At 37.8% G+C, this 25,683-nt stretch overlaps 1 protein-coding gene and 1 long non-coding RNA gene across 4 annotated transcripts; one reads left to right on the forward strand and one right to left on the reverse strand.

The window, feature by feature from the left end:
* The first annotated feature begins 241 nt into the window (after window positions 1-241).
* LOC143555340 (uncharacterized) lies at window positions 242-2,540 on the forward strand. 2 transcript variants are annotated; one of them, XR_013139181.1, is made up of 3 exons: window positions 242-333; window positions 2,078-2,199; window positions 2,449-2,540. It is a non-coding gene; the product is annotated as an uncharacterized LOC143555340 (long non-coding RNA). The 2 variants fall into 2 exon arrangements; XR_013139182.1 differs by lacking the exon at window positions 242-333 and adding an exon at window positions 1,851-1,910.
* Window positions 2,541-5,412: 2,872 nt separating this feature from the next.
* Window positions 5,413-12,558, reverse strand: LOC143555361 (U-box domain-containing protein 45-like). Of its 2 annotated transcripts, XM_077044931.1 has the most exons (7): window positions 12,454-12,558; window positions 11,118-11,213; window positions 9,845-10,030; window positions 9,657-9,764; window positions 7,740-8,538; window positions 7,379-7,706; window positions 5,413-6,480 (listed from the first exon to the last, which is right to left on the reverse strand). In XM_077044931.1, exons 2-7 carry the CDS (start codon window positions 11,166-11,168, stop codon window positions 5,700-5,702), a joined length of 2,253 nt encoding a protein of 750 aa, XP_076901046.1. In that variant the 5' UTR covers window positions 11,169-11,213; window positions 12,454-12,558; the 3' UTR covers window positions 5,413-5,699. The 2 variants fall into 2 exon arrangements, with proteins under 2 accessions (XP_076901046.1, XP_076901045.1); XM_077044930.1 differs by having other exon boundaries at window positions 5,414-6,480; window positions 7,379-8,538.
* Window positions 12,559-25,683: the final 13,125 nt, after the last annotated feature.

Raw genomic sequence — 25,683 nt, forward strand, 5'->3', positions numbered from 1 at the left:
TAACCCGTACCGATCGAAATTAACCTGTATCAACCGAATACATGTTAATGCACCGAAGGGTTACCAAACTCATTTGAAACTCTGTATAAAATATCAACCGCGCACGAGAGACCACGAAGAAGAAGATTCACCATGATCACATCGAATTCGATTCTCTTCCAATCACATTCCACTTTTAGCTTTCAAATCACTCATCCTTCATCTCTGATCTCTCTACAGGTAAATAATATTAAATAAATTTCAATTTTCATCAATTAATTCAGCTTCAATTCCGTACGTTCATGTCAAAACCTAGAAAACTATCGTTCGCCGGTGATCATTTCCGCGTAATCAGTACGTTCCGTTCGATCCGATTGATTACGTATTGTTTGTTACCTGCATATACGAATGATTTCTGTTTGAATTTGTTTATTGATGACGTATTGTTTGTTACGTGCACATATATATGAACGATATTTGATAGAATTTGTTTATATTATTCGTGTCAAAACCTAGCTAATTATCGTTCACTGTACGCTCTGTTCAATCCGATTGATTATGCATTGTTTGTTATGTGCATATATGAATGATATTTGATAGAATTCGTTTATATTATTCGTGTCAAAACCTAGCTAATTATCGTTCGCTGTACGCTCTGTCCAGTCTGATATAAACGAGCGATTACGGGGTGTTTGGGATTCCTTCTTTAAAATGTTTTTTGCTTTTTGGAGAGGCAAAATGTCCAAAATGCCCTCCAAAAGCACCTAAAAGCATCAAATTGGTGCTTTTAGGTGCTTTTGGAGGGGCATTTTGGACATTTTGCCTCTTCAAAAAGCAAAAAACATTTTAAAGAAGCAATCCCTACGTATTGTTTGTTATGTGATTTATACTTGTTCGAGCAAGCATAGATGGGCGATGTGTCGACCTCACTGGGTGTCCCCGTTGGTGGGGGCTGAGAGACAGTGGCTTCGTTCCGGAATAGGCGGTTTTGAGGGCGGAATCTAGGAATGTTGCTAAGCACGAGGCAGCGTGTTTGGAGAATCAGCAAATGTTCATTCCATTTGCCTTCGACACATTTAGCTCCCTAGCTCCCGAGGTGGTTCGCTTTTTGGAGCGGGTGTAGAAGGTGGTCCACAGTAACTCGCAGAGCCCGAGGAACCAAGGATTGATATTTTGTAGAATATGCTTTGTGATTCAAAAGGGGATAGTGGCGCAACTAGTTGCTCGCTTACCTATTATCCAGATGTAGCTCGGTTTGTGTAAAATAACTAAATAAGTTATCAAAAAAAAATTATTTAAAACTTTATAAAACAAAATACTATAATATTCATGTCAGAACCTAGAAAATTTGCGTTAGCTGGCGTTTTACCTCTAATCAGTACGTTATGTGTCTATCCAATCTATGCGATTGATTACGTATTGTTTGTTACGTGCTTAGATGAACAATTTCTGTTTGAATTTGTTTAAATTCATGTGCAGTTGATAACGTATTGTTTGTTACGTGATTTATACTTGTTTGAGCAGCATATATGAATGATTATTGTTTTGAAATTGAGTTATGAAGTTTCAGTTTCAATTTTCGTCAATAAGAGAGCTCGAATTTCGTATATTCATGTCAAAACTTAGATAATTATCGTTAGCTGATGATTTCCGCGTGATCATTATGTTCTGTTGTATCCGATCTGTGCTAGTGATTGTGTATTGTTTGTTACATGATGTATGCTTCTTCGAGCAGCACAGATGAATGATAATTGTTTGAAATTGTTGTATGAGCAGGCATAACATAGACAATTAGTAATTTTAGTATGTTCAGTTCAATCCGAGCTTTATACTTCTTCTAGCAACATAGATGAACGATTTTTGTTAGAAATTGTTTATATTCATGTCAAAACCTAGGAAATAATCGTTAGGTGGCGTTTTCAGTGTGATCAGTACGTTCTGTTCTATCCGAGCTGTGCAAGTGATTACGTGTTGTTATTACGCGATTATTCTTCTTTGAGCAGCATATGTGCAAATGAGTGATTACGGATTGTTTGTTACGCTATTTATACTTCTTTGAGCAGCATAGATGAACAATCTGACTGAAATTGTTTTACAGGCATAACTGGAGACGGAAGATGCTTGTTTCGATCTGTTGTACACGGTGCCTGTTTGAGAGCAGGAAGGCCGGTTCCAACGGAGAATGTTACTAAGGAACTTGCTGATGATCTTAGAACCAAGGTATTAAGCAATCACAGGCTCACAGCTCCTTATTGTATTAATTTGTTGTAACAATTAATCTGATAGTATGACATCGGTTTCGATGTTTATGTGAATTGTAGTTTTGAACACTAGCTATTTAACATCAATTTTGAGATTGAAATGAGTATAAATGATCGACTTCACTCTATATATATTTATATGCGCGTTCGTAGTTTATATAATGATATATACACTCTTTGGATATTGATCAATGTTTTCATTTGATAGGTTGTGAAGGAGTTGATTAAGAGACGGTCTGAAACCGAATGGTAAGACAACTTTTTGGATAGTGATTAGCGTTTTCATCTATTCAATTATATATATATTTGTAATGATTGGTTGAAAGGCATTTTGATCCTAACTTTGGGTTGCGGCGCAACTTGTTGCCCGTTTACCTGCCACCTCATTGTTATCGTCCGGATGTTTTTAATGTATATGGTATGTTGATTAAAAAATAAATAAATAAATTTTAACTTTATTACATATGTTTATAATCTGTTTTAGAAACTGCTTCTTTTGACCCAAAACAATTGCAGTTCAAAATAAGTGATTGATTACTAATCGTATATGATTATATACAAAACTTCTCTTGTTAATGACGTATCGTGTGGACCAAACGCAGTGGTATGAATGTTTTTAAATGTGCATTAGTCGATACGTAGGTAACTTTGTGATTTCAGGTTTCTTGAAGGTAATTTTGAGACATGTCTCGCATATGCAACGGTCACATGTTTGGGGCGGCGAACCAGAGCTGCTTATGTCATCACATGTCCTCAAGTATGCATTCTAGTTTATGTTTGATTTGAACATCGAAGCACTTTAATTTGATGCAACTCTACATGTTCTTGCCATGTTTAAATCACAACCAGAAAAGGTGTTTAGTTATTTACAAAACATGTATGTCCATAATGTCAAAAGTCAAAACCTTAATGCACTTGAAAATTACTCTAATTTGACTCACGAGAGCTAGAGACGGGCTCGTTTCGAGTTCTTTTTCTAAAGCTTGAGCTCGGCTTGTGCGTTGTTTTTTCAAGCTCAGGCTCGGCTTCTTGATTATGCATTATTTAATTTGTATTTGTTTTAATTATTTTTATATATATAAGAAAAACCTTAAACGAGAAATAGCTCTGCTCAAGCTTGGCTGTGCAGGGCAAAACTTAAACATAGAAGTCCAAATTAGGTAAAACTTATAAATACCCAAGGCTTGAGCTCGGACTCGATAACTAAATGAGCTTTATTTGTGGCTCAGGCTCGTTTCGAATATTTTTTTGATTCGAGCTCAGGCAATTTGCGAGTGGCTCGGACATCTCGGCTCGTTTGCCTCCTTATGCTAAAGCACAAGTAAAATGATTCTGATGCGTTTGATTTTTTAAGGGTGCCTATAACAGTCTATATGCGGGATAAAAGGACAAATTCGTTTAAAGTTATAGCGGAATATGGACAGGAATACGGGACGGAGAACCCGGTCAGTGTTCTTTATCATGCTTATGGACACTATGATCTCTTAAAGAGCTAAGCTGAAAGTTACAAGGTATGGTATATTCTTGCAGCACTTTTGACTAGATGCTAACATGTTATTTAACTATTATTTTCTCTTAAGTTTCAAGGGTATTTTCGTCATTCAACATGTTTTTCGTTAATTCGTTAAAGTTCATATTAAATGAAACAGGATCCATAGGGTGACCTAATGAAAAATATATGAATATTTGGATGGCCTCCGGTTCGTCATCCATTCTTTCGAAAATGTGCATAAAAACCATAATAGAGGCCTTTCGGGATTAATAACTAGGAATTATCTCGTTAACTGTTTTTCGTTTCTTGAAAATTGCAAGTTCTATTTTTAAAATGTTTTCAAGTCGTATGATACATAAAAACACTTTATAAAACTATTTGGATGATCAAACACAACAAGTTTTACCCTTGCGTTAACGTTTCGAGTTTTTCAGGTAAAAGATAACGCAAACGTTTGCTTGAAAATCCAGATGAGCGGTTTGGAGTTCAGCAAAACATTTGACAAAGGTATGTAACCATTTCTGGCCTATATGCATACTTAATTTTTGGCTGGATCATTCCCATTGAAGTTGTTGGTATATTTGTAATATTTGTTATATTTCCCAATTATTTCAATTATGTATTTTTCTAATTATACCTGTAATCCATGTATTTTGTGTCCCACCAGCATTGTAAGGTTCGGTAGGGTTTAATTGTATAACATAATATTGTACATTATGGTATACAGTGTAACCCTACAATGGTTTAATTGTATAACATAATATTGTAAACCATGTTATACAGTATATATAACCCTACAATGTAGGTAGACAAAGGTGTGACAATGGCCGTGGCTTTTGTTTAGAGTAAGCTAGTTTATTTGGTTACAAACTTTATATATCTTAAATATATATAAACGAAACATTTAAAAACTCTCTGGTTGCTCCCTACTAAACGAAACCATAAAAATCCTACGTGTCGCAATGTGGTCGTTCCCCCTTTTTTTGGAGTCACCAGATTTGTTTGATTTTTAAATGGAGGCTTCTCATGCATTTGACCCGAATTCACGGGATATGGGTCGCATCAAACTCATATATTTATTAAACGAGTTATAACATCTCATTAAATTAAAAAATAATCTCACCAAATATTTGATATAAAAATAAAGTATGGATATACTAAAAATCCTATAAAGTATGGATAATTAAAAACCGCTACTAACCATTCGACTACCGTGAACATCCTACTCACCCTAAATAACATGGATGATCTAGTCCTAGATAAGTAGGGTTGTTCAAAAAGCTCACGGCTCATGCCTCGCTTGATAAAAGCTCGAATAAAACTAACTAAAAAAACTTGATTTGAAACAAGCTGAGCTTAGTTGGCTCATTAGTGTAGCCGAGCCAAACTCGACCTAAGCTCAGCTTGTTGGCTCGTTTAACTTCAAAATCGAACCCGAGCCTAGCTAAGCTACCTCGTTTAATTTCGAGCTCGAACCCACCTTGACTTGTCTCGGGATCGACTCGTGAACAGCCCTACATGTGAGTGTGTATGTAACATATTGATATCACATATTTAATCCTTTCTTTTTTAAAAGTTACACTAATGGTCTCTGTGAAGCTACAAGTGCAAGAACTGTACATCTAGTTTTGTAGTAAAATACAAAACAGAAAAAACTACATAAACATTAAAAAAAAAGTAACTGAAAGTTTTCATTTTACACCTTTTAACCAGTGTTGTAGAAATCACTAGACGCTAGTCGGGCGATGGTGTAAGGACTGGCGATTCATCGGGATTAATCGGATTGGAATTTATAGGTAAATTTTCAAATATACACATATTTTCCAAATTTTACGTATAAAAGTTTCAGTTTTGACTAATTAATCGGCGACAACTCGGTGGGGTAGCGACTAGCGATTAATCATGGATTAATCGGCGCCTGGTCGGGATTTTCACAACACTGCTTTTAACCATAAGAACCAAGAATCTTAACATTGGTACACCGAAAAACTCTTGTTCCGCCTCCAAAAACTCCACGCCCGCCCCATCTTCTTCCTCGACGTCGACTTACTCAACACTTTCCGCTCATCACCACCATCGCACCGCCCTTCATTGCCCTGACCGGAATTTTCTAGAGGTGGGTCCCTCTGCCTTTGCTCCCGGAAAACCATCAACAACTTTTGCGCCTTTTGTTTCCCTCTCATCGTCCCGTTAACCGATAACGCCACCAAAGACGGTATTACCCCTTCTTGCAGCACCATTTCACAGCACTTATCACTCGCGGTGCACAATATCAACAAACACGCCGCAGCCTGTTCCTGGGCCTCGGGCTCGCCCATGTCAAGCAACATGGACAACCCGCTAACCAGGCCCGGGCTCGTTAATATCTCGTCTCGGCCCGAGTTAGTCACGGCCAGGTTTATTAACACGGCGATGGCTTTCTCGGTCCATGAGTTCGGGCCCGGGTCGGTTAGGAACGGGAGTAGAGCGGGTATGGTTCCGCACGAGATGAGTCTCGGGATGTTGGAATGGTATGATGAGAGGTGGTAAAGAGTGTGAAGCGAGTCGGATTTGCATTGGGAATCGAACGGGCCTTCAAGGGAATTGATTAGGAACGGGACTGCCTCGCTGGACCCGATGATGGGTTTGGCTTGATCTAAACATGAGAGGTTTAGGTACAATGCGATGGCTGCGTTGACCGATTTTGACTCTTGGATCATTTGCAGTAGTATAGAAAGTATGCCTGCTGCTAACATCATTTCTTTGTTCCTGAAAGAAAAACAAAAGATAAGATACGGCCCATGTAACGGGTCAAAACTGTAACTTTCGGTCTGAAGTGAGCATCGTCGCGCTTAATCTCGAACGGTCAAATGGGTCAAATATATTTACTTTCCAACAATGACAGAGTCAAACTATAGGTGTGCACAAAACCAAAATAATTGAACTGTAACCGAAATAACTGATATAACTGAAAATACTGAGCCTGATAAAAAACCAACAGTTTGGTTTTATGTTTATTAAAAAACCGATTTTTCGGTTCAGTTACAAACCGGAAAAAAAAAACAAATGTGTAATAATCATTTAATTATTAACTAACAAAAAAAGTAGGCCCAAAGTTTCATGTCCAATCCATTATTTAGGCCATTTTTTGGGCACAAAATTAAAAAAAAATTAAGTAATTCATAAGAAATTAATAAACGGTGTAGTCCAAATGTGTAATAATCATTTAATTATTAACTAACCAAAAAAATTAGGCCCAAAGTTTCATGTCCAAATCCATTATTTAGGTCATTGTTTCGGCACAAAATTAAAAAAAAAAACAAATTTAAGTAATTCATAAGAAATTAATAAATGGTGTAGTCCAAATGTGTAATAATCATTTAATTATTAACTAACAAAAAAAAAATAGGCACAACGTTTCGTGTTCAAATCCATTATATAGGCCATTTTTTTGGCACAAAATTTTCAAGCCCGATAGGTAAAACTGAACCCATTGTGAAAACCAGATACATAAACCAACGGTTTCCAAAAACCGAAATTTCAGTTTTGTGTTCGAGTTGAGCCAAAAATCGACCCGTGCACATCCATAGGTCAAAAGCATTAAAAGACGCCCAAAGTCTATTTAATGCATACAACCTCGTATAGTATTATCGACCCAAAAACATACCTATTATTATCGACAGCAAGGTTAAACAGAGCCATTGCTCCGCTTTCTTGAGCAAACTCGTTTTCTTCATGCAAACCCAATTCCAAAAACCGCAACAACGCTTCCACGAAACCATTTGCACCCATATAGATCCGGGCCTCTTCGTCATCTTTCAACAACCGTCTTATTTTTTCAACAACCCGACACTTTTTCCTTAAATTCTCCTCGGTGTTCAACACCGTCAAGAACTCGGTATACGTCTCAAACACATCCGCCACCGCCACGTCATCATCACCGCCACCTTCAACCTCCTCAATTACACCACTTTCCTCAAAAGGCAAAGGCGCCACTTTCATACCCGTATATTTACACAACCCGCCACTTTCCACCGGTTTCGAGTTTACCGATTCGCTTTCCGACAGCGAGAGGCGCCAGTAGTTTAAGTCGAGTGACTCGGGCGGTCCATCGGGAACTATAACCCCGTTATGTTCACACCAGCTGGTCACTAAACCCTTGACACAATAATTAGGGGTCAAACTGAGATGACCCAACTGTTGTTGAGTTTTCGGGCAGGTGTTGTGCCCGTCACTAAACCATTTCTCGATGCAAATTCTCTCGTACGTCTGCCCGGATGCAATAATGACTGGGTCATACATAAGTTGTAACGAAATCGGGCACCTTAGCTCTTCGGGCGGGATCGGTACCTGCCCGGACCGTCTAAAATTCGGTTTGAAATTAAACGAGTTTAATTTCGAAAGTTGTCGCTCAAACACGTGGGTCCCGGACCCGCTATACCCCTCAAAAGAACCGTGTATTGTAGGCGAACACGGGGTCGAGCCTTGTGAATCGTTATCGTCTGAGAAGTCGCTTCTAAATAATTTAGAGTATTTTCGCATTAGGTGTAGAAGATACGCGACGATTGATTCTTTTCGTTTATCTTCTTCGACTCTTGCTTTTTCCACGAGTTTCTTGAGGGCCCGTCTTTCGCGAAGGGCGGCCCGCGAAGATGTGATCCCGAGCTTAGATGCAGCTTGGTGGAATATTTCTAGTTCATTGTTGTCACTGTTGTTGCTGAAGTTTTTACCTTGTTGAAGTAATCCGATTATTTCATCGCCTATTTGTTTCTCTAATGGATCGAGTGAAAACTCTATTCCTTCGTGTTCGCCTAAAATGTCAGAAATCTGGCACACGGGAATTCATTGTTAGATTTTGATTAAAAAATCTAATTTATAATGCATCATGGTTTTTGTTGAAAATACGTCTGCGTGTATAAAAGTTTTCGATTTGGGACAATGCATCATGGCTTAGCTAAAAGGCAAAGTGGTAAATAAAAAACAAAAAAACAGCAAAAAAGTTTGCAGGTCGAAAGTCACGCAAAATGTATTTTAACGCAAACAACTAATCTAGTTTTACGCATAGTTATTGTTAAAATGAGTTATCATAAACACATTTAAACAAAAAACTTATATTTAACAAAGAAAAACAAAACTAAATTGGATCAAAAGTGTTTCAAATCAGCCCAAAACATCAAAATTTATATGTTTTGACCCGAACCCATTTTGACATGTTACACACCCAACGGACCACTTTTGCACATCAACTTGACCCGTTCACTTATGGTAATTGGTAAAGGAGCAACTTTAACAAGATAGAAGCAAAAGACTGCTTAATCATGGTTTTAATTAATGAATTATTGGTCGTTTTTCAAAGATAAACGATATACGCATATATATATATATATATATATATATATATATATATATATATATATATATATATATATATATATATAAGAACAGGTTCAAGAGGGAACTCAAAAAAAATGGGGAACTGGGGAACTCTTCATTTTACATGTAAAAAAATACCAAAAAAATTCATTTTTCATGTAAAAAAACATTTTTACATAATCTTTTTAGAGCTTTTTACATATAAACACATGTCGAAGCCGTTTCCAAAAAAAAAAATTTCAGTTAAAAAATGGTTAAAATTTTTTTTTTTTTTACAAAATTACTTATTTTATTGGAATGTCTTCTACATGTATTTATAAACAAAAAGTCCAAAAAAGTTTATGTTAAAACTAATTTTTTACATGTGAAATCGAGCTTTATATTATTTTTTTACATGTAAAATGAAAAGTTCCCCACTCTTTTTGAGTTCCTTCTTGAACTTGCCCTATATATATATAGATATATAGTAACGGACACAAATGAGCACCACTAAAGATATCTAATATATATGGTTAAAAAGCGAATATAAAAAGGTTTGACAAAATATTTGTATATTATATAATATTTAATACCTGACGAGCTATAGTTTGCGGAACTATATCTTCAACCCTTCTAAGACCATCTTCAAGAGCTAATCTTGCCCTTTCAAATTTTAAAACAACAGAATCTCCGGTTATTGCCTGAAAAGTATTAAAGTATGAGTAAAAAATAGAAAAAAAAAAAAAACATTTACGCAGTCATCGCAAAATAAAACCTTTACCAAGTAAATTTTGCTGCATTCTGCACAATGCTGAAGGATCATTTTTGTTTTCTCTAATGCTATGTGCAAAGAACATAATGCTTGAATCCCCGACGTGCTTCGGGGACGAGCCGCTTCTAACTCGGGGAAAACACTTAATACTTTGACATAAAGCAAAGACAGTGTTTTGCACATCTCTCCATGTAACTACAATTAAACCGGTGTTTGTTAGTCGTTACATATAAAACCGTCTTTTGAATCTTTTTAAAGGAAGCAATAAATCATAAAAAGAAATTTGTTTTTTAAAACTACAAAAAAAAAAATAAAAAAAAAAATAAAAAAATCAAGGTTCTTATTGTAGCCATTTAGGTCCCACCATCCACTCATAGTTAAAGATTCCAACACATATATATATATTATGTTGGTGGTGTTTATGATTGCTTAATAAAAGGTTATTATTCTGCTTATTGTGTTTTTATTGTAGATAAGCATACTTTAGTGTCTGGAATTTAAAAAGAAAGTGATTATGCTTGTCTGATTATTTTAGGGGTGTGCAAGAAACCGAAAAACCAAACCGAAAAAACCGAACCGAAACAAAAACTGACAGTTCGGTTATATGTCTTTGCATATAATAATAACCGAAAAAACCGAACCGAATTCCTACATATTTGTTATTTTATATTTTATATTTTATATTTTATATTTTATATTAAGTAATTTATAAGAATTTAATAAACATGTAACTCAAATATTTTTGGTAAAATGTTTAATAGTCTATTATTTTACGATTAACAAAATTATCTATACCTAAATTTTGAAAACTTTCTTTTGACCTAAAATTTTCAAGATCAAATGGCAAAAACCAAAAAAACCGAAACCAAAATGAAAACCGAAAAAACGAAACCAAAATGAAAACCGAAAAACTGAAACCAAACGGTTTCAAATACTCCAAAAACCGAAGTTTTGGTTTTCGGTTCGGTTTTAACCAAAAACCGTACCATGCACACCCCTAGATTATTTAAGGGTGACATAAGTTGTTTTTAACAACAAATATTGCGTGTTTCAAACCAGTTATTCTAAACGGATTTAAAATTACGAATTTACCCTTATGGTGAAATGATTTAAAACTTTTTGTTTGAATAAGCAAATCTAAACATAAACACCACTTACTAGATATGGTTCATAAACATTTTCATGTTCAAAGTACAAACTACAAACAAACATCATTTATTATTATCGACTTATCGTAATGAATTAAATGAACAAGTCACGTTAAAACGAAACCTAGATTTACCTTTGGCTCACCGAGAGCAAACAAATTCTCTTCGATCTCGGAATTTTCCATGATTTACATCCACCGAAAGACGATTGTTCTTTAACTCCAAATAACCTGAAATGATCTATAATTAGCATACAAAATCATTTACATTTCTACTTTTTTTCTCTTTATTCAGTTCATCATAAGTATCATTAAATCTGGTTTAAAACAAACTCAAATATTAACAGATAATTATTATTATTATTAGTATTTAATAGGTAACAATCACTTGAAGACTTGACCACTAATATACATCAGGAAAAAAAAAAGTAAATTAATATAAATCTATTTGTAGTAACATTAGCAGTAAATTGCAGAAAGCAAAATCAGAATCTAACATCAATAGAATTTCATAAATTCAATCAGTTAATACTTAATACTTAATACCAAAAGGTGTTGTTTCATCTGTTCAGATATTCGGTTTGTTCGGATTTGAATACTTTTCATCCATACCCGATATCCGAACCGATCCAAATTCATATACCATTATATATCGGATGCAGTTATTAACCGAACCGAAAATAAAAAAATTTGTTTCACCTGTTCGGATATTCGGGTTTGAATTTTTTTTATCCATACCCGATATCCGAATCGACCCAAATTCAAATACCATTATTATTAACCAAACCAAACACCAAAAAAATGTGTTTCATCTGTTCGGATATTCGGTTTGTTCGGGTTTGAATACTTTTTATCCTACCCGAAATCCGAACCGACCCGAATTCAAATACCATTATTATTAACCGAACCAAAAACCAAAAAAATGTGTTTCATCTGCTCGGATATTCGGTTTGTTCGGGTTTGAACTTTTTTTATCCATACCCGAAATCCGAACCGATCCAAATAAACCAAATTTTGGATGCAATTATTAACCGAACCGAAAACCAAAAAAATGTGTTTCATCCGTTTGGATATTCGGTTTGTTCGGGTTTGAATTTTTTTTATCCATACCCGATATCCAAACCGACCCAAATTCAAATACCATTATTATTATTAATAACCGAACCGAAAACTGAAAAAATAGATTTCACATCAACAAATCTAAAAACTTCCGATCAGTAAATTAAACTTACGAAATCCGAACTGATCCGAATTCAGATACTTTTAAATTAATAACCGAACCGAAAACCGAAATACATCAGCAAATCTACACAAACAAATCAAATAAAAGTAAATAACCCACATGAACACATTCTCATAAATCTCAACAACCAACAAATACAAATTAAACCCAAATTATAAACCCATTCAGTATAACCAAATTGGGTCAAAACCCAGCTCAATAACAACGATTCAATGGCTAAAACCTTACCAGAACGAACATATAAGCTTCATCAAACGAACATTTGAGCTGAAATGAATTGGGTATTCGAATGTGCAATCGTATCAGTTCAATTGATGCAATTGGGTACGTTAACTGGTTGATTCAATTGATGTAGAAATTGAAGAACAGAGAGTATTAGGGTTTAGATAATAATAATAATAATAATAATAATAACAATAATAATAATAATAATAATAATAATAATAATATGAGTGAAGAAGATAGACGAAGGTGGCTTTAGGTGAGGTTAAAGGGGATATTTTGAAATGAAGAAATTGAGATCGAATAACGGATGATTATTATTATTATTATTATTATTATTATTATTAAAGAATTGTTATGTTATGTTTTGGTTGAATTTTGACTTTGATGTGTTACGTTATGTATAGGTATTTTTTTTATGATTTTAAACATTGTATTATATTGTCTTATTTCTAGACGGTTGTGAAATTGTATTTAAATAAGTTTTTTTTAAACGATGACTTTTTGTGTTTAAACTATTACACACTTAAATTTGGAGAGTCTTGTTTTCCTACTTTGACTAGACTATGTTGTCTAAAACGGGTCCCACTGGCTTCAGAGTTTGGCTTTAGCGTTTACACGAGGAATTATACTGTCAGTGTCACTTGATAGTCGTTGTACTGTCACGGTGAGACGAGAACCTGAGTAGGTTCAGAATTCGAAACCATTGGAAGTGAGCATAAATTGTGGCTTGGGTATAACTTCGTTTTCCTACCACCAGGCCATAGGTAGGGTAGAGTAATGTATTTAGATAAGTATACATGATTGTTTTTAATATGATTAGATAATATATTAGTTTTATTAAATTATTATGAAAAAACAGTTGGCTGTTATTTATACGGTTAAAAGTGAGCACAACTCATCTCGGGTTATAAATTTGAACGATTTAGCTCAAATCAACTTCAAAGTTATAATAGTCTTCTCTCGATGTGGTTCAAGTCGATAGCTTTTCAACGATGCTAAAACATGTTGCATTTAACTTGTCAAGATTTATTAATCTAATGTCGGTATATAAATAACTTTGTTAACACTTTAGTTTAATTTTCATATGATTAATATTATATTAAAGTACCCTAATTTCTTTTTTGTTATTTTGTTTTTGGGATGAAAAGGTTTATGTTTATATGAAGCCGAACTAATACAATTTTAATCTCTCTAACATCATTATGTACATAATTTAGACTCGTAGTTAACGAGGAGAAGAATCTATGATCACCTCAACTAAGTTCCGATTCATCATGTAAACAGAAAGTTAAATAGTAAACAACAATTTTTTTGTAAATACATACTTTTAGTATGCATAAGATTGTATTTAATAATAGTATATGTGTCACAATCTCAATCATTATCTTTAATCTTTTGAATTTATTTATATCATTTTCACTCGATCTAATACTTTATATTACTTATTTATTAGATTTATTATTGATCCTTGTCTTATAACATCCAAACTGAGCAAACATAATAGTATGAGTCAAACCTTTTCAAAAGGTTAACAAATTGTTTTTCTTTAAATAACTCAAAAAATACAAAATATATTTTTTTTATAAAAATATAAGGTACTTTTAATTAAAATATTAATATAAAAAATAAAAAGTGAAGAGAATTTTCCCGCTTTTGTTTTTCCCCGTTCATAGGACGACAGTTGCCGACCTCCCAAGGTTGTCGGTTAACAGATCTGTCTTCATAACTACGGTTCAAAATGACCAAATTGCCCCTGGACTATTGTACATTTACATTTTGGAAATTTGGAATTAGATTTATTTTTTTATTTTTTACTTAAATTTCACATATTTTTGGAATTAGAATTTTGGGATCTTTATGATCTTCAACTCGATCACGAGGACGTTCGGGTTTTATCGTCAGTGAGTTTTTGGGTAGGTTTTTCTCATAACTGGGAGATAACTAGGAGGTGTTTAAGGGCTTGTACGGTTGGGTTGGGCCAGATGACGTGACCTTTTGCCATTGGATCGAAAACAGATTCCGGGTTTAAGGGCTTGTACGGTTTGATATGTTTAGTGGTTTGATTTTGTGACATTAGCATCGAAATAGATTTTGGGTTTGCGTTTAGTTTAAACAGAATTCTGGTTTGTTTCGAATCGAATAAACGGACATTCTTAGCTAGATGGGCGTGGCAATGTTAATTTAATCGGTTTCACGGGCTAACACATTCTAATGTGAAGTGTGAAAGTTAATTTTGTCACCTTAGCACCTATGTGTCGCGATTTGCTCTTTTCATATCTCACGTTACATTGATCGCATAACACATAGCCTTATAAATCACGTCATCTCAAGATATACACAATTAACTTGTTTATTTTTTTACCAATTTGTTATTCTCTAACAAATTGTGTTTGTGAACATTAAAAAAATAAAAAATTATCTATTATATAAATACATGGTTATGTAGATAGATTTATGTTAGAAACGAAGTTGTATCAAAATCAAATATATTTGGCATCAATAGAAAATTTCAACATTCGGATAAATTTATAAAAACGAAGTTGTTTTCAAAATAAAATACATTTGGTATCGTAAACTAGCTATCACCAATTTAACCGAAAATCGATACAACCAAACATCATCGGTTCTCATATCGGTATTCAATTTTTAGCTTTTCGATGTTAAGAAAAGTCAATTCAGTATCGTTTGATACTCTTACACTACCAGTATTGAACAATTGTTGCAGTCCACACGTTCATCTACTTCTTACTCTTAAACCTACATTAACTTCATGCCATAATTTGAACCAACGTCTTCTTGCTAAGACTGTTTGTTATGCACTAACACTCATGGCGTGATCATGCCTCATCAACAATTTTAACGTCGGCACACCACGCACGGTCATGTGGATGAGTCCTCCCATGTTAACATGTTAGCGCCCTAGATGTTCTTTGAAAAGTGGGGTACATCTTAACGCACCAATTTTCTTTTTGTGCGTTTTTTTTTCTTTGTTTAATTGATAGTTATTCCACAACATATTAGTGAAGTACTTGACAAGTTAATGCCTTATATCTACTTATCATTAATATTACTTTTATAATTAGTTTTACTAGTTATATCATAACAGATAACCTAAAAGATAAAAGCCTTTATCATCCAGTCTTGTAATAATTTATTGATTGATTGTGTTATTCCACACTTAGGACCCCATGCCCCTCATTCTTCCATTTCAAATGTCTCATTAAGGTTTAAATACTTCAATTGGTGGTAGCATTTAGTGAAAGTGTTTATTATAGATCCAAATAATATGGCCGAATTTAAAATGGCATATTCTTGGAATTAATAATTTCTACAACTTACTTATTTTAATGTATTATTTTATATTTGTTTTAGAATGAAGGGGTGGTTCAAATTTCATGGATGATTTAAACAAATAAATAATAACATACACGAGAAGTACACGTGGTTATGGTCGTCGTCACTCAATTTCCAAATTTCAAAGCCAAAAATACACTTGCCCAAACCTCCAAGATCCGTAATCACCGGTTGTTTTATTAAATATTAAAAACTTATTTATCCTATTATTTATTCATTTAATTTTTTAATGACAACTTATTTCCTCTCACTTGTATCATTTTTGGTGGATTATGACAATAAAATATTTGAGATGGGTCTTGTGTAAGGTTGTCGGTTCGAATCTCGAGCCCACTCTGATTTTAATCTCACCGTGTGTTACGAAGAGAGTTATGCTCTTGTGGTGGCATAAAGACTGTCGAGTAGCAACTGACGATATGGTTTGTCGACAGTCCCAACTTTGAACAAACTTTCCTTCAACGATCCCATTCTAATTGAAAGTCAACCACAACAAGCTCCAATTTTCTAGGTCTGAATCTATATGTCAAATAAATGGACTTGGGTGACAAACTTCCCTTGTTGTGGGGGTTGGGTTTGTGGGCCCACCCTCTCTCTCTCACACACACATGCATATATACATATATCATATATATATATATAGAATTATAATATATTTTAATAAAATTTGTGAAGGTTTGTTGTAGAAAAAGTTAGGGTTTTTGAGAAAAGATTAAAATATGATGTAGCGATTTGTGATTGTTTGTTGTTGTGGATGCTTTTGCTTATGTGGATTGGCACATAAGCAATTGGCGTAATCAAAACCTTGCAACATAACCAGTCAACATCATCAAAATTGACTTTTTTTTCCCACATACGTAGTCTAAGTAAGCAAAGATTAATTGTGTTAACTTTCGTTAGTGTGGGACCATAAAAGAAAAATATGTTCAAAATTAAGACTATCTACAAACATTTTATGAGTTAGATCCGATAATTAGTTAAAATTGAGATTATTAAATTCAATTTTTCACAAATATTATCATTACTGAATATTAACTTTGTAGATGGACTTTTAAGTTTTAACAGACTACTAATTTTTCATATAAGACTAAAAGAACCATGTAAGTACGTTAACAATTGTATCAACTAGACAACTATGATCGTATAGTCATATAACCTTCAATACTCTTTTCCTCGTTTTATCTTTATAGATTGTAAAAATGTTTATACGATTCTTATGATACTCTAATTAAAGCGAGTTATGTAATACTTGGGTTATAACTCTAAGATTGATAACGTATTTTTTTAGGTTAATTTCATAACCGGACTAAGTGTTAGTTTTCTGTAAATTTTAATGTGCTCTACCTTTGTAAGACTGTACATTTATCTCATCGTGCTCTCATATTTCTTCATATAAAACGTGTTTCGTATCGAACGTGCTCCAACTTTAAAACCGTGTATAATTTAGATTTTTGTTGTGAATCTATTTTAGTTGTAAGTATAACATATTATTATTCTAAAATTGGTTTTAATAAAACACATCACATAATATCTAGTTATCATAGACTATATTGTCATGTAATAATAATATCATGTAACTAATTTTGAAACGCGTTTGGAAGCAAACGCAATCAAGGTCTAATCACATGGCAAGCATATGTTTGGTTACATGCATTTCCTCCTCACCAATGGGGTTCTTTTGGCCACGTGTGTCAACAGTAACGGCTGTTTAAAAAGTTTGCTGCACGCTTAATAAAAGCTCGAATAAAACGAGCTAAAAAAACTTGATTTAAAACAATCTGTGCTGAGTTGACTCATTTTTGTAACCGATCCAAAATCAACCCAAGCTCGGCTCATTGGCTCGTTTGACTTCAAAGTCAAGCTCGAACCTAGTTAAGCTGCCTTGTTTAATTTTGAGCTTGAGCTTGAAACCAGCCTAGCTCGACCCGGGAACAACCCTTAACAGAAGACTAAAAAATAAGTGCCTTAAGAGGTTTGTTTTTTTTTCTTTTGACTACCAACGAACCCAATGATTAAAGGGGGTCTATATCCTGGGATCACAGATAACATTGTTTGGTTCAAGTCTACCATCTTTTGTTTCAAGAAAAATGCGTAGCTAAAAGATCCACCGTAATAAAACATAGTTGAGATCGAATTTAAACTTGAGACCTTATAGTCTTCAACCCAAATCTCCACTATTATCTGTTAAGTCAAAGCTCACTAACAATACCTATGTGATTATAACTAAGAGATAATAATGATAATAACATCTTGTGTTATGGTTAATGAGTACATCTAGCCACACACTCTATAACTTAGTTTTCAAATTACACAATTTTTTTTAATAAACACAAGGCTCGAACTCTCATCATTTAACATAAAGCCTTATCAAACATTTTGGTATCACTATGTCACTATGTCAAATGTCTTTTTAGTGGGTAGTCTTTTACATGTGTATTAATTTGCTTGGCTCTTTTAATTAACCATTGTACTTTCAAAGTTTTTTTTGCGAGGCTAATCCTAGCCAACTTGGCCGGCTAATCCTGTTTGCTTCTCATCATGGTTCATACCGGCAACTCCTTTTTTTAAACGACTTAAAGTCAAGTTCAATTTTTATTGAATTGGGTAGTCAAAACGTCTATTTTAATAATTTTTTGTAAACATTTCACTTTCAAGCTTCATTTAGAAAGGAAGGTTTTGATACAAACACACACTAGCAAGCATGCATGTGAGCGTGGTATATGTATAGAGATAGAAAATCATAAAAAGTAACTATTTGTCTAGATGTGTTATAGATTATAGTCATATAAATAAAAAACTAGGTCTATCGTGTTGTCAGTTGCAGACTTTCTTTTATTTATATCGTGTTTTAGTTCCAACAATACATTCTACAAAGCATATTGTAAATGAAGGAATCCCAACGACACACGCTACAAGAATTTTGTATAAAGTTTTCACTCATGCAATATTAGCAAACATACATTTAGCCTACAAAATCACACATGCAAGAAATGAACTTGTGTATTATTTTTTTTCTTCATGTATTTAAGACAAAATTAGTAACATAAGTCTCCTATAAAAAAAGTTCGAACTTTGAACACACAACCTGAAGAAACGTGGATCTACTCACTGGTAGCAGATCTACTTTCCTCGGGTGTGATTATACTATTTCACCGATGGTTCTTCTGGGTCTGTGTTCTTCCACCTACAAAATGAACAGCGCCGTTACTTACCCCTCAGAAAGGGACAGAGGGGTCCTCTTTGGGGTAACCCTCCGGCGTGAGAATCAGTATATTTGTGGAGAAGATAATAATGTGTGTAAGAGAATCTCAAGAGTATTGCTGAATAGCTTAATACCCTCTGATTGTGAGACTGTCTGTTTGTATGTAACTGACTGTGAGTGAATGTGATTCAATATGATTGAATGTGTTATCACTGCTTGTAACTGTCAATGATTGAGTATGAATGTGTCATCAAAGTGGAGTTGATGCTGTATTTATAGTGCTAGGGTTACCACCGGTTGGGCTCAACCTCGTTGGCTTCCTCCAATCACACTGCGCCACGTGTCCTCTGGGACACCTGGCGCTTTCTCGTTGGTTGTAATCACGTGGTAACACATGTGTCATGCTGAGTTGTCGACCTTTCATTTGGCAGCTATCAACATCAGCATATTCTTTCTCCTTAAAAAGATGCCTTCTGGAAGGTTGTCTGATGTGCACAATCAAGGTTGCCCTAATCCTGATTTGGATAAGGACGAGGTTGATTATGTGCACGTATGATATGCGCTCACCCTGAGGATGCGCGGGGTCTTCTCTTTATTCTCACGCGCAGATATTTCATGCGCAGATGTGATATGCACGAGCATGTGATATGCGCCGCGCGCTGATGCGCTGCGCGCATATGTGATGCGCGAGCATATGTGTGCCTGGGCAGATGCGATATACACGGGCATGTGATATGCGCCGCGCGCATATGTGATGCGCGAGCATATGTGTGCCTGGGCATATGATGCCTGAGCATGTTTTGTATGCGCCATGCGCATAGGTTTTGGCTTTGTGCCTTCATAATGTCTTTATCTTGTGGGTTGACCCGCCTTCCTCGGTGTTGAGGCGGGTACATACCTCTTCAAGCCCCCCCAGTCTAATGTGTGTCTTATCTCGCGCGAGCGCGGTAAGATGGATATTAGACTTACTGATTTTTGTCTTTTAATGGGGTTTTGTCGTTTTCCTGGTTGCTTCCATCGTTGCGCGAAGTTCTATCCATTTGGTTGAAAACGAAGGGTCCAAACACGTGGTTAGTTGGTGGTGACGTGCGCCGTAAACGTGTCAGACGTTTCGTGTGCTCGAGGTGCTACAGTTGCCTTTCATGTCCCCTCACACAGCTGTCCTGAACACGTGTCGCGCTCGCATTGGTTAGCACCTGCGAGTGGGGGCGCGTCTCTGTTCCGTGGCAGGTCGGTTACATTTTTATGTCCCCTCAACAGTGTTAGGGACACGTGTCGCGCCCTCATTGGCTTGCACCCGCGAGTGGGGGCGCGTGAAATCCGATCAGCTGCCACATTTCTCTCTCCTGGGCCTATAAAAGGAGGCCCTTAGGAAATTTTTTATCTTCATCTTCATTGTTGATAATTTTCGAGTTTCTGCCTTTCATATTCTGAATTGAGTGTTTTCATCTTTTCGATTTCTCGATTATCTGCTGCTGCAGTTGTATGTCTGATAGTTCAGACTCGTCTAGCCCCTCAATCACCTCTGTTGCCTCTCGAAGACGCCGTGTGAAATCTGTGGTGATGTTGACATTGAAGCAAAAGGGGAAAGGGAAGAGGGTTGTTGAGACCACATCGGAGGAAGTAGGGAGGACCAAGGCCACCAAAAGGTGGAATGAAATCCTCTGCAAATTGAAGCAGGCCGATCTCGACAACCTCATCGCCTCTCAGGGCTTTCCCACCCTGTTTGGCTGCATGTTGCCTAGGTCCGGGCAAACGGCGGCGGACCCGCCTGCCGGCTATATATCCCTATATAGCCACTTTTTCACCCACTGCAACCTTCGTCTCCCGATGACAAGGTTTGTGGGTGCACTGCTGAAGTTCTATGGGATTCATATATCCCAAGTCCATCCGTTTGGACTCGTGCGCGTGACTCACTTTGAGTTCATGTGCAAATCCCAGCGCGAGGAACCCACTCCTCGGCGCTTTCAATATTTTTACAAGCCCAAGATCCAGGACAATTGGATCTCTTTCATTCCTCGCAGTCAGAAGGTGAAGTGCTCCACTGTTTCATTCAAGAGCCTTCATGACTGGTCTGAGAGGTTCTTTTACATTAGGGCTGGTGTGATACCCATCCGTATGACCATGCGCTCTATCTCTTCTGCGCCTGCGGATGAGGGTGTCCTCAAGAACCCAACTGGCGCCTGGGTTAAGAAACTGACCGCCGAACCATCCCCCGCGAAGAAAATTTGCGAGGAGGCGCTGGTGGGGGTCGGCATGAGTAAGCTTTGGGCCGACAGCGCGCTTGAGCCCGTTATCCAAGTCGACGGGTTGTGTAAGTTTATTTCATTGCTTTATTTATTTTTTCTGCGCGAACATAATTCTTTTGCTGATATCACTTGATTTGTTTTTGCGCAGTCACCAAGGATTATGTCCTTGCCGCTTATCATGAACAAGTGGAGGGTGGCTCCGTCGCGCTTGGCGCTGGGGAAGTTGGTTTCCCAGATCGCTTCGATGACATGTTCATCCCAGTGGATCTGGAATTTGACTTTGACAGTGACGCGCCTGGTAAGCCTTCGCACTTATGCTCATTCCTTTAGAATACCCAAGTTTATTAACAATTCTGTTGGTTGTTTTTGTAGATGCGCTTGAAAACTACGAGCTAGAGCTCGCGGAAGAGGAGGAGGAGGAAGAGGAGGCGCCCCTACTAAAGCGCAAAGCTAAGGGGAAATCTGGCGCAGGGGCCAGTAAGAAACAGAAGAAAGATGACACCCCTGTCGCTCATCCCCATGCTCAAACGAAGGGACCTAAGGAAACCCAGGTGTTTACCACAAAGGTTTCTTTAGCTTCTCTGCCTGTGAGAGTAGGCATACCTCCTGTCCACTTGAGGTATGGTGGCGTCGCCTCCTCCTTTCGCGCGGCTGAAGAGAGAAGCAGTGCCGCGCCTGCAACAGGTATACTTTATTTATCTTCATCTGGCTGAATTGTTATTAAACCTTTCATCCTTTGAATGTTTGCAGAACCGGCGACGGTAGCAGATGAGCCACAGGCGCCACAAGGTGCTGAGGCTGCGCCGGGGGCTGCTTCGGAGTCCCCTGTTCTACCCTCTGAAAAGGGTAGAATGAATTTTATGGCGATGTTCGCCGCGCGAACAGAATTGCGCCAAGGTATGTTTTGCACACTTGTCTTCTTTATTTTTCTTTTGGATTCAGTCATAAACCATTTTTCCTTGTTGATTTGTTCATAGGAGTTGTAGCTGGCGTACAAGTTGCTGGCGACACTCCTGGCGCCGTTGGCGGCGCCGCTGGTTCTGGTCCTGCTCCTGCTAGTGCTGATTCTCCCCTTATTGGGGTTACAAAAGAGCAGGAAGCCGTATTGCGCGCCGAACTGGCGGCGTCGAGACCTCCCTCGCCTCCTCCTACGCGCAGCCCTCTCCGCGAGGCTGGTTTGGAGCCCCCCAGGTCGTAGGAGAAGAGGCCTATTCAAGAAGATGAGGAGGATGAGGGGGCTCAAGCTGAGAACTCCTTGGGAGACCGCGCCAGCCCTGCGATGCCACAAGTCTTCGCAGCGCATACTTCTGGTGGGGCTGGCGCTGACTTTTCTGCTTCATCCCCGCAGGTATGTTTTAATTTGTTGCTCCGCTGCGCGTACCTCCATATAAGTATGTTTTATGACTTAGAACATTTCTTGTGCTTTGTAGGAAGGTGACCACGTTTATCGCCCGAGATGGAATATTAATGAAGAAAGTTCCTTCCAATCCATGGGCGTATGCGAGGACTTCTGGGCTCATGCCGTGCCTCCTACTGAAAGGAGGTATCAGGAGGAGCGCACTCGCGCTGACTTGCTCAACGATCACATTTTCGCTGGGTCAGCTTTCTTTGCTGCCTCCCAAGAGCTTCATCGCGATTATATTAAAGTACGCGATGCTCTTGTGGCAGCCCAGCAAGAGGCTAAGGTGGCTGCCTGGAACCTTTCTGATGCTCGCGCACGAGCTGAGAAACTCCAGGCGGAGCTCAGCGAAAATAGAGCAAGTGCCAACACCGCCTATATTAAGCGCGGGCATGAGCTCCAAGCTGCGCGGGAGAAGCAGCAGTTGGCGGAGGCCGAAGTTGCCAAGTACGCGCGTAGAGTGCGTGTCTTGGAACAGCAGGCTGAGGACCGTGACCAAGCTATCGTCCAGAGTATCACTGAAAAATCATCACTGGAGAGCGAGGTTGCGCGCCTGAAGAGGGAGTTGGCGGCCGCGCAGGCCGATAGAGATGAGGCCTTGGCGACGGCGGCGTCCAGCCAGGAAGCACTTGGTGCTGCGCAGGCGGAGAAAGAAAAAATCTTGGCGGCAGCAGCGTCTGATAAGGAGGAGCTACAAAAGACTAAGGAAACTGTTGAGTTATTAAACTCCCAGGTTCCTGTCCTCGAGACGTCTGTTGCTGGCCTCGCGCAGGATCGCCAATGGCTGGTGTCACAGGGCATAACTCGCTGCGCTTTGGCGATGAAATATTCCGCCGAGTTTCAGGCCCTTGTGATGGACTGCAATGCCGCCGCGCGCTTGGTGGGCCGAGCTGAAGGGTTTACGGATGGGTATGACTATGGCATGTTGAAGAAGAACCCATCCGAGTACCCTTACAAGAGCGACGCGGCCTGCGCGGACATGGCCGCGGTGGGGGAAAAGTACATGAATACTCCCATCCCCATCCTTATGCAGGTACCTTGACCTTAATGAGTTTTACTTGACTAATTTTTCCAAGTGTTTTGTACTCAATACTTTTCTAATGATTTTGCAGATAGCTGCGCTTGCTGACCAGCCCGACCTCGGCGCGCTAAAGAAGTTGCTCGATGAATGCGAGAGGGCTGGTGGCGATGATGGTGGCGCGGGGGATGTTGCCCCTGCCAGCGGCTCTGGCGCTGCGAATAAATCTGCTCCTGCCACCGTCGTGATAGAAGACTCCAATGAGGAGGAAGAACTTGACTATGGTCAGTTCGGAGATGAGGAGCAGGCCGCGTCAGATGCTGCGGGAGATGATGAAGGTGATGAAGTGGCTGACGTCGACGTGGAGACTTGAGAAGCCCTTCATCAAATTTTACATATTTAATTTTTTATACTTGTAATTTGTAACTCATCATACTTGTAAATTTCAATCCAATGGAATGAAACTTGTTTTCTCTTTTTCACATCTTGCGCATTTCCATTCATCTCTTCATGTTTGCTTGTATAGATATAAGATATGCTTGCACGTTAAAATAAGAACAAGGTTGTAAGGAAATTATTCACTTAACCTCTGTTCTATTTTGTTTGTGGTTTCGCAGTATCTTGTTTATGCTGACATGCGCGCTAACTTTTCATTATTTCTTTTTTGCGCGTCGTTGTCGCGCGGTATTTATATGGAAGTATGAGTTTAGCCATTACATGTCAGCGTGTGTTACTCAGATATCCACTATGATTCCGCGCGCGACCTCGACCTGAGACCTTAACATGATATGGCATGTACTTTGCCTTAGTTGTGTTTAAGGATTTTTATGATCAGGCTGCGCGGGATGTAAGATGGATGTTTGTGAGTGTTTTGAGCTAAGGCTCTTTGTTTTGGGCTAAGACCCTGACGTTTTTAGAGTTAAGACTCATTAACGTGTTTGAGCTAAGGCTCGTAAGTTTGGGCTAAGGCCCTGGCGTTTTAGAGTTAAGACTCGTTAACGCGTTTGAGCTAAGGCTCGCGCATGTATGTTTTACTTCGCTTTATTTTGCTTTGAAGTCAATATAGTGTTGTCATATTATTCCAAATTAATAAAGGAAGTGTGAAACATGTATGCAAAGGTAATAGAACAAATATTGAAAGATAGCGCGACAAATATTGAAAGATAGCGCGAATCATCATTCATGATGGCTTAAAAGCCTTGATTACATATTTGAACTTTTTACATGAAGCATTTTCTAAGTTGTGCCGCGTTCCACGCGCGCGGTATCTTTTTTCCATTCAAATCTTTTAAAGTGTACGCGCCTTTCCCCAAATCTTCTGAAATTTGATAAGGTCCCTCCCAATTGGGGGACATTTTTCCTGGGGGTATTGCGCGACTAGCTTCATTGTTTCGAAGGACAAAATCATTTTTCTTGAAGTGGCACTCTTTAACGCGCTGATTATAATATTTTTCCAGCTTTTTCTTGTATCTGGCTTCATTGATAATAGCCGCTTCTCTGCGCCCTTCAAGCAAGTTAAGGTCCAATCTTCTTTCGCGCTCGTTATCAGTTTTGCTCATCATGAGTACCCTATGGGATGGGCATCCAATTTCTGCTGGGATCATAGCCTCTGTCCCATAGGTTAGGCTGAACGGGGATTCGCCATTGCTAGTTTTGCTTAATGTCCTGTGCGCCCACAGGACATTAGGTAACTCTTCGACCCAAGAATGGGATTCTCCCTCCAACCTTTTCTTCAGCCCATTTAGCAAACTTTGATTCGCGCGCTCCACTTGGCCATTCCCCTGAGGGTGGTAGACCGACGTGAAGATTTGGTTGATGTGCAATTCTTTGAGCCAGCTTGATATCTTCCTGTCAGTGAATTGTTTGCCATTGTCGCTCACAATTTCCATAGGAAGGCCAAAACGGCAAATGATGTGGCTCCAGATAAATTGCTTCATCGCCTCAGCTGTGATTTTTGCTAGTGGCTTGGCCTCAACCCATTTTGTGAAATAGTCTATCGCCACTACCAAAAATT

This window comes from Bidens hawaiensis, unplaced genomic scaffold (assembly GCF_021521415.1).
Source record: "Bidens hawaiensis isolate Kalapana, Puna unplaced genomic scaffold, B.hawaiensis_p1.1 tig00018048_1, whole genome shotgun sequence".
NCBI classification, from domain to species: Eukaryota; Viridiplantae; Streptophyta; class Magnoliopsida; order Asterales; family Asteraceae; genus Bidens; species Bidens hawaiensis.